General features: G+C 30.9%; 1 protein-coding gene across 1 annotated transcript; it reads left to right on the top strand.

Annotated features, from left to right (window-relative positions):
• Nucleotides 1–5,875: 5,875 nt before the first annotated feature.
• Nucleotides 5,876–10,371, top strand: LOC104645298 (AT-rich interactive domain-containing protein 5-like). The gene is made up of 6 exons (XM_069292262.1): nucleotides 5,876–6,013; nucleotides 6,776–7,061; nucleotides 7,150–7,189; nucleotides 7,388–7,440; nucleotides 10,052–10,097; nucleotides 10,219–10,371. Exons 1-6 carry the CDS (start codon nucleotides 6,004–6,006, stop codon nucleotides 10,369–10,371), a joined length of 588 nt encoding a protein of 195 aa, XP_069148363.1. The 5' UTR covers nucleotides 5,876–6,003.
• The last annotated feature ends 46 nt before the right edge of the window (nucleotides 10,372–10,417 follow it).

The raw sequence follows: 10,417 nt of genomic DNA, 5'->3' as shown, positions 1-10,417 counted from the left end.
CGCCATAATTGATCTAAAATCACTTCTAAACGTTGATATAAGAGTCATTGCTAAAGTAAGTATAGTTGCAAAAGAAATAAGCCACTAATTCTTATTATAGTCGCCGCTAAAGAAAGAATTAATGAAACAAAAATGTGCCAAGAATTCACATAACAAACCTCGCTAAAAGTTCATATTCATGTCACCAAAACCGCCACTAAATCATATGACAATTACCGCTACAAGATTGTATTAATGACAACTAAAATAACGACTAAATCAGTAAACTATTGATGCTAAAAGATTGTATTTGTGGTATCTAAAATTGTCGCCGCTTAAAATAACTTTTAGCGACTAAAATTAAAGGTTTTAGCGGCGGTTTTTAGTCCCTGCAAAAAGATTTTTAGTGACAAAAAATTAAAGGCTTTAGTATAGTCATCGCTAAAATTTATAAATTTGGTGGCTAAAAGTCTCTTTTATGGCGACAAAAATTAATGGTTTTAGCGCTATTAAAGTTGCCGCAAAAAGTCACTTTAGTGACAAAAATTAAGGAATTTTAGCGGCAGTTGTGGTCGCCACTAAATCATATAAATTATCCCCTAAAAGAAAGAATAAGTTGAAACTAAAACCGCCAGGCACCGCAAAAAGTACATTTTAGTGGCATTAGAAATTGCCACTAAATCATATAATATTCACAGGAAAAAATATGCATTTGAGGCAACTATAATCGTCGTTAAAATTGCCGCTAGTATTATTATAAGTGGGAAGCCACAAAAGTAAAAGTTGAAATACTATTTTACCTCTACTTTAATTCAAAGCGTTATATATCTAAGCAACAAAATATTAAACAATAATTATATAATATTATATTAAATACTAAAAATGAAAAAGTGTTTTAAAACACAGTTTAAGAATATCTTTCCATTGATTTCCAACATAATTTTTGAGCTCTCTACCAAATTTTAGGCAAACTTTTGGCTTATAAACAAGTGCATGAGGTAAAATTATTATTGGAAAATACATAAGCTAATTCGTCTTTCATAACTAAGAAGAAAAAAAAACTGATTTCATCAATTATATAAAATGCTTAAGCATGGATATTGCAAATTAAGGTAGAAGGTTGTATTAGACTGTTCTCTCACTTTTCGAAGGGTTTAGGCTTAGTGGTGTGTGTCATAGTAGTACTCTTATTCTTCAACTGTCTTTCTTTTGCTTTCTACCACCAAATGTTTTTATGGTGTTTCGGTTATTGCACTTTTTTTTTTGTTGTTGATATTGTTTTCATAAAAGTTATTATAGCATTATATTATATCCTCTTCACTGATATTTTTCTTTTTTATATTTACTTTAATTTTCAATATTGTATATGTATATGTTATGATATGTGAAGCAACGAATATGTAAATTTTTACTTTTGTCAGAAATAAGTATTATCTTATTTTGGAGAAAAAATATGCATACTTCGTTATACATTATTTGTAAATTATAGGATTTTCAGTGCAAATACTTTCTTCCCTGTCATGGTCTGTGCCTTTTGTTTTTCCTCTTTAAATTTGTAGCTTCCGAATATGAATAGCTTATTAATTCTATATTTATTTTCTATACATAATCTATATGGATAAAGTCTTGCGAATGATGTGTATGTTTTAGTTTTCTTCTATTTGTTCTGTGGTTTTTGTGAATTTTTTTAATCATTATCGTAAGTATGTATATTATTAGGCTCAAATCATTCATATCACTTTATTAGAAGTGTGTTACCAACTAAACAGAGTTAAAAGATTAACGATAATAGCTTTAACGGAATTGATTTATTGATGGTAGTTTCAGAGTAACTGATTTTAAACATTACAATGTGCCTCTCATTTGTTGTTTCTTGACGCACATTAAAAATATTACTTCACATGATTTGCATAAAATTCTAATTGTTCTAAATCATATGGAACATTGCACGTGTCCAGAGACTAGTATATATATATATATATATATATATATACTTTTGAATCTAAAAATGTAGAAAAAACATCATATAAATTGGGACAAACGAATCGAGAAAATGATCAAAATGATTTTTAATGTATGGTAATGTTTTCTACTTGTCCGTATTAACATTTTATTTGATTGGAATGATTCTTAATGTATGACAAATTATGCGCGTCGTGGTCCTTACTAATGAATTTCACTTGATTGAATGGTCCTTATTTCATAACAAAACATTTACCCTAAACCTAATAGATTTATCAAAAAAATATTAAATTTGCTCTTTTCTAAAATATTATTCCACCCGTCTAATAGTAATACTCATGTTTTAAGCAATAGAAAATAATAATTGTTTTTAATGAAAGTAGGGACAATGACGTTATATTTCATGAAGTTCTTTCTTTGGAACAAATAAAGAAGATAACAATGATCGATTTTTTTAGCTATGTGGGGTCCACATTTAAATTTAACACATTCTTATTGGATAATTTATAAAAATTCTACTAGTTTAGAATTTAATACTTAGATGAATATTAGTTTGCAATATTATGAATCTTACTAAATTTTTGTGTGACGAGATATGTCCAAAAATATGTGTATTGTGATACTTGGGTGTAATTTGTTCTAGATACATGTATCTAAGCGGATTCACATGTATTTAATATACATAAACAAATCTCCTTCTCCTCCTTCGCCTCTCTCACATCTCGCTCGCCATTCTCTATTTCCTTCGAGTATCAGTATCCCGATTACATGTGAATCATACCAAATACATGTATCTGGTGTGATTCATATGTATTTGAAATATATAGACAAATCTCGCTCGCCTCCTTCATGTTCTTGCTCGTCTTTCTCCCTACTTAATATTTGATATGACACTATTAATTAGTGACACAAAATATAATTATTTCAAACTATAGAGACAATTAATAAATACGGTAGGCATGTTATGTACTTAGATAGTTTCTCGCTTTTTATTTAGGCTAACGGTTGAAACGAACACCTTTTACTATTTAGAATCATTCCAATCAAGTAAATTAAAGAAAAAAATGGTAAGAAATGACTGTTTGGCTATTTCTATTACCATAATTTTAGCTTAAATTTGGAAAAAGAACACAAGTACCTCCTACACTATGACCGAAATCCTAGATACACATCTTAACTAAACTAAGGTCCTATTACCCCCAAACTCATTCTTTTTGTAATTTGATAAATCTTTTGGCTTATAAGGCACACTCTAGACTTTATGAGATACTGACGGGATGCTTCCTTATGCTAGATTTGCTCAATGTGAAATGAGTGTCGATGTCTGATGTCTCCAATTAGATGAGTAACTTGGAATAAAGAACGGGGTTGTAATGAGAAACATATCTTTTAATGCTGAAATAAGATAAGAATTTACTGGAATATATACGACAATTAATACCAACTTTTCACAAAAACTCACAACTTTAAATAGAAGTCACAACTCTTCATTTTCCATTCACACCTTTTAAACTCAACAAAAATTAAGGAATAGTGTACTGTTTTGGAGCTGTCTGGAGAAAGAATTGTTCTATCAATGGGTAATAGACTGTTTAAAACGAATACGAAAGAAAGAGAAAAACGAGTACGGAGAAAGTCCCAACATAACCCAGAATATGCCCTGCAATAAACATAAGCTCTACAGTATGCCATAAGAATTTAGTCGGAGCTCCAAGGAAACCCAAAAAAGAAAGAGAAAAATTAGCAAGAACAGGAATGCACTTTGTAGGTTAGCCTATACAATTCTATCTGAATACGGGATGTTTCGTGTACTGAGCTGTCCTTTTGCGAAATTTTATTTATCGCTTCACAAAGAAAGATGGCTATAAAGCTCAAATGGCTGATTTAAGGTCCTGAGGAGAAAGTCATGTTGGGAGTGTTACCCAAAAATAGGAGGCCTATAGTACGCCGTTCAAATGTAGTCGGAGCTCAAATGGGACATCGACCGGGTGGAAATCCAAAAAAAGAAAGAGAAAACTAGTAAGGAAAGGAATGCACTTTGTAGGTTAGCATGTACAACTCTATCTGAAACTGGGATGTTTCGTGTAATGAATTGTCTTTTTGTGATATTGTATTATTGGTATATTGATTTAACAGTTTTGGTAATGAACTTGCTTTCTTTTTATTATCGGGTTATCAGTTTTAAGCGATACACTATATTCAAGTGAATTCGTATGTATCTAGGATACATTGACAAATTTTGTTCACCACTCTTGGTATCTCGAATACATGTGAATTGCACTACTTAGAAACATTAGCGTGATTCGTATGTATATGGAATACATAAGCAAATTTCGGTTGCCTCCCTCATGTTCTCGCTCGCCTCTCTCCCTATTTTAATAAATCTGATAGCAAAAAACATTTACAAAGGTGTATCTCACTTGAAATCTGGTATAAAATTATTAACTAATTATATAAAATATAATATTATAAATTATAAAAAAAAATTAATAAATACAGTACAAATATTTGTGTAATTAAATAGTTTCTCCTATATATTAATATCATAGAATTAGGTTCATTTCTAAACTTTTGGCGAAAAGATTCATTTCTAGCTATTAATTATCACCAACGTAACTAATTATACATGATATCAAATGACTGTACAAGTCATGTGAACAGATTAGATTGATAAATGAAGCAAAATAAATACAATAACCAAATAATTTTTTCTCTCTTATCTTTTTTTAGACGGTTTAAAAACAATATTTTTTTTTTATAATTTGTAGACAATTCTTTAATTCTAATTTTTCACATGTTATGTTTAAAACAAAAAAATTAAAGATCATCTTTTTGTTATCCAATACTAGTCAAAACAAAACAAACAAATTAAAATAGAAAGAGAGTAAATAATATATTTCTCACTATTAATATTCATTAGCAAAATATAATTATACTTGTACTATATTATTGGGCTTGTCAATGAGAGACAAAACTGAAAACTAGTCAAATAGATCATGTTGATGGTCCATTTAATACAAAAAAAATTGTGCCACAATTGGACAAAATTTGGTTTTTCAACAATTGAAATCGACATACATATTTCATCCAGTTATCCACTAAAATAAAGAAAAAAAATAGGGAAAATGTATATGTATCCCCCTAGATTATAATCGAAGTCTCAGAGACACACCTTAAGTACTAAACTAAGGTCCTATTACCTCCTTGAACTTATTTTTTTTGTAATTTTGTGTACCTTTTTGATTTACTTAGACATATATTAATTTGCAATATTATGAATCTTTGAAATTTCAAAAACATTAAAATTGGCCAAACCCTTAGTTCTTTTTCTTCATTCTAGTTTCATCATTAATAAGTTCTTTCTTTGTCCCCCCCCCCCCCCCTCTTTTTCTTTTCATGCGTTAGTTGTTTTTCCCTTTCTTTGAAATTTGGCATACTGTAAACGTGGATAGTTTCGAGTAAATTATATATTAAAAGATTTGAAATATCGAGAGGATTACATATATAAAATTTGGAACTATTTAGAGATGAATTCGAGTTGATCAAGATTGGTTTGTCAATGTATACTTCATATATAGTCAATATATATTTTATATATAATTAAACTACATTTAATTTTTGAGTATATCTTCATGTATAGACACACTATATTAAATAGTGAGTACTCTATATACACTTTATAGGACTTAACAAATTATATGATATAAAAAGTCAATGTATACTTTCAATGATTTTTTTAATTATATGACTCTATTTATTATACACTAATTACTAATTTATTATATCTAATTGAAGTTATTCCTAAAATATCTTTAAAAGACCAAAACAAAACATTACTAGTAAATTAAGTACCATTTCAGTCATTTCTCAAAAAATTTCACATAAAGACAATAATTTACTCATATCCTACTCACACTCTTTAGTTACTAGGTACCAAAAATATTTTAAAAAACAAAAGCCGTCATTGGAGGGTTTAGCTCAAGGTCTTTCCTTCTTTGTTAAGCTACTTTGCTTCATCAGCCTTTGATTTTGATCTTAGAGTCCTACCAGTTGCTAAATCTGATGGATTCCTGTAAGTCTTTTTTACTCACTGTCATTACTTGTTTATCTGTTGAATGTTTCTGTATTTTTTTTTATAAATGAAAACAATAAAACTGAACACTTTTGAGATGTGTATGAAGTTTCGATATTTTTTTTTAGTGCATTGATTGGCAGGAGCTTCCTTTTTTAGGTTTCATTCTTTTTAGAGTTAACAAATGGGGATGGTAATAAGTTTATTTTTTTTCGGTTTGATTTTTTATCCCCACTTCTGTTTTGACGAAACTAGGGTTAGATTTTTTTTTTGCGTGTGTTTTGTAGAGGAATGCATTATTTTTCTACTAGATTTAATGTATAAGGGAGTTTGACCATGAAAATTGAAAGAATTTGAAAACATATATATTTTTTTCACTCCAAATAACTCGCAAAAACTCAAAAACAACTTCAGTTTATGTTCACAACAAAACACAACTCTGATTTTCAATCATTGTATTCACTTTTGATAGTGAATAATGATGATTGAAAATTGGAGTTGTGTTTGGTTGTGAATATAATTGGAGTTGCTTTTGAGTTCTTGTGAGTGATTTAAAGTGAAAAAATGTGAAAACAACTTGAATTTTGAAATGAAGTTATAGAATGAATTATGATAAAAAGTAACTAGTGGAATTAGTGATGCATATATGTTTTTGTTGGAAGTTATTATTTTCCTTTCTTTTAATGTTTGGGTATTTTTTCTTGAGGAGATGAGTATTAAAATGCCAAAATTTGATTCATATGATATGTTGCCTGTGACTAGTTGTCAGAATTGATAAGAGTGAAGAAGAGATGGTGGTTGATAGATCAGAGGATCCTCAGATGAAGACAAACGCTGCTATTGTTATCGCTGATGATGATGCTAGGTCGGACCAGTTTCCGAAAGTGACAACTAAAGTTACAGATTCTTCTGCTTTGATAGGCGAGGATGATGAAGGCTCCCCTGAGCATCAAGCTGAATTTATAGAAAAACTAGGCTCCTTTTACCAGGAGAAGGCGATGGAATTTAAACAACCTAGGTTTTATGGTCATCCGCTTAATTGCCTAAAGTAAGTGTGTCATACTTTTATCATTGAGCCTTATTATTTTCATCTTGTTCTTGATACATATTATATCTTGTCATTTTTCTCGTGCTAGGTTATGGAGATCTGTCATCAAATTAGGTGGTTATGATCAGGTAAGCCTTTTATTTTGCACTTAATTTATTTTTAAGAAATAAGCAATGTAGCTCCGTAGTTTATACTATAATTAAAAAAAATCAAGCGTTGGTTGTGTGTTTTCTTCTGTTACAATATGCTATGAGTCTGTGAGATTAATTTTATGTTATTCCCACGTTCTTTTGATGGTTTACTGTTAAGCTACTTTGTCTCTGTAGGTAACTGGAAAAAAAATATGGAGGCAAGTGGGAGACTCCTTTAACCCCCCCAAGTGAGCATTTAGTTGGGCCTGACTATTTCTTTTTTTTTCTTGCAACTTGATATAAATATTTCTCCTTTTCTCGTCAATATATACTATGTAAGGGAGATGTTGTCTGTCATTATTTTACTGATGATGTGCCAAGATTTTGAAGTACGATATATTTTGGATACAATATATCAGAAGGTGTTTGAAGAACAATTGTTCATGAACTGTATTAAATCTTAATAACTACTCCCATTGTTTCAAATGTTTGTTTGATTTTGACTTGACATAGAGTTTAACAAAGTAAATAATTTTCTTGAATCTTGTAGTCTTGGATCACAACGGTACATGGTCCAGTTATTTACTTAAAATTATAACAATTTTTCGAAATAGAGAATTATATGAATTTGGGAGAAACTCCATTAAAGGAAAATCAATGACCCATATAAATAGCTTAGCAGGAAATGTCCCGAAGAAGTCCAACGAGTAACATAATCTTGTTATATAGAAAAGAACAACTATTACCTTTTTCTGATGAATCGTATAGTTTTACGATTTTATCGAATAAAAAGGTTATCAAATGAAGGGTAACTAGGTAAATATATGGCACCACGAAGCAACTCAACCCCAGCTCATGAAGGGTGGTTTGTCCATTTCCATATAAAAATTCCAATTTCTCATCCATCTTCCGATGTGGGATTTCTTAACATTTCCACGTATGCCCAGACCTCAACTAGAGCATGAACCGTTATAAATGGAGAGCCAACATCGATGAACAACAAACTGGGATAAGTCTAACTCTAATACCATATAAAGATATGATACCCGAATCTACCACAACTTCAAAAACTAGCTCGTGAGGGGAGGTTTGTCCAAGTCCACATTAGGAGTCCAATTTCCCACTTCTCTTCCGATGTGGGACTTTTTAACAATTTAAGTTGAAATAATCGAAAAGGAAATGACAGATAATGTATGCTCAAGGTTGAAAATATTATTAAAAAACTTTAAAAAGAAGAGTCCCTTAGTTACATAATTTTAAATGGATGAGAATTGAATTCATTATAAGATCTATTAATCCTTCTTAGAAGATAGTATGTTGCCCACTCGGACTCGAGCCGAGATGCATTAGCACTGCTTCCTAAGAGCAATGTGTCCATCGATTTCCCCATAGCAGCATGTCTTGAACTCATAATAGCATATGAATAAGCAATTGTCGAGGTTGAGTAGCTATTTTTGTTTAGTAATGACAATAAAAAGTTGTTCAAATAAGAATTTTTGATTTGAGTTTAGATAATGTACCAAAATGTCCTTAATCTTGTAGTCTTGAACATGTCATGTGTGTTGTTAAATTAAGAATTGCCAAAAAAGGAAAGATACATTCTTTACTTTGAACTTGGTAAATTTGGAAGGAGGTATTCTTTTTATAGCGGAGAGAGTAGTTAAACTACTAAAATTGAAAACACGAAGAAAACATGAAGTGTTTTTTGCAAAAATAACAACATAGATTCCAATATTGAGCTACAAGCTGAGTTGCTCGGACTCTACTTGTGACACGTTGAAGTTAAGAATTGCCAAAAAAAAAGGAATGAGGCATTCTTTTCTTTGAACTTGTTAACTTTGGAAAGACGTATTGTTTTTATAGCGGAGAGAGTATTAAAACTACTAAAATTTAAAATACGAAGAAAACATGAAGTGTTTTTGCAAAAAATTACAATATAGATTCCAACACCAAGCTATAAGCTAAGTTGCTCGGACTTTTAACTTTTGAAGCCACACACGTGTTGACACAACATGTGTACAATGTGTGATCCGTGTCCAATTTGGTCAACCAATTTTAGGTGCTTTGACCAAAATCGATGGGGTAAGTGTGGACAAATTTAATGATTGTCTGTTATCAATACAAAAGCGAATGTGAAATTGCAGAAATCTAAATACCTTTTATATAGAAATTACTATATCACTCCTTTTCAGTTAATCTCCTTTCAAATTCTCCCATAATATCTCATAATTTAGGTTTTCTAAGTCTTCTTTTAGATATTTTAATTATTATTAGGCGAATCCCCGCACCCGTATCCCTACGTAGATTCATATCCCCAAACCTTATCATGAAAGATCCAACATCTAGATCCACACTTGTATTGGACACCCGCACCGATTCCGAGCAACTTAGGCTATAAGGGCTAAGAAACATACACCATATTAACAACAAACAACAACATACCCAAGTCATGTTGCATCTTTCTTTCTGTTAGGTCTCGGTAAAAATAGAGGACCAGGGATCTAATACACGTATTTGAGTGGTGGCAATCGGTTCTGGAGTTAAGGACGCAGGGATTTGAAGCCGAAAATATCTACAGATGCTTCTGAATAGGGAGTCTAGACTTTATGAGATACGGACGGGATGCTTCCTTATGCTAGATTTGCTCAATATGAAATGAGTGTCGATGTCTGATGTCTCCAATTAGATGAGTAACTTAGAATAAAGAACGGGGTTGTAATGAGTAACATATCTTTTAATGCACAAATAAGATAAGAATTTACTGGAATATATAAGACAATTAATACCAATGCTTCTATCTACTATTATATGACTTCCTCTAAATTCTTTTTTGGGGGCTCTTATAATCTTCTTTATCAGGACTTGCACTAATGTTTCTTCGACATTCCGCGGCTTCTATGAGAAGGTAATTACCTGAAGTTCTCTTCCCTTGATCGTTATTAGCATATTTTGACTTAAAAGTTATCTTTCTCTTTTACTTTTTATTTCTGTACATTTTATTATCTCATGATTTCTCTCTATGTTAGTTACTTCTCCAATACGAAAGGCATATGACACAAATTGGAGAGCTTCAACTTCCTATTGCTCCTTCTCCTGTTGACAATGAGGTAACACTGTGTTTACTTTGTTGTTATGTGTGTATGTTGTACACCTTTGAATTGATATATGGGGAAGCCTAGCCTATTACCCTAAGTAGTTAAAATTATTGAAGTATTCCGACTAATG

This window comes from Solanum lycopersicum, chromosome 12 (genome assembly GCF_036512215.1).
Source record: "Solanum lycopersicum chromosome 12, SLM_r2.1".
NCBI lineage: Eukaryota > Viridiplantae > Streptophyta > Magnoliopsida > Solanales > Solanaceae > Solanum > Solanum lycopersicum.
Note: the sequence above shows the minus strand (reverse complement) of the source record. Positions and strands in the feature narration are given on the sequence as shown.

Excerpts from the sequence above, each read along its gene's own strand:
- LOC104645298 (XM_069292262.1), top strand. Across the intron at positions 7,062-7,149 it reads CATCCGCTTAATTGCCTAAA|GTTATGGAGATCTGTCATCA; the intron begins GTAAGTGTGTCA and ends TTCTCGTGCTAG. Across the intron at positions 7,441-10,051 it reads GACTCCTTTAACCCCCCCAA|GACTTGCACTAATGTTTCTT; the intron begins GTGAGCATTTAG and ends CTTCTTTATCAG.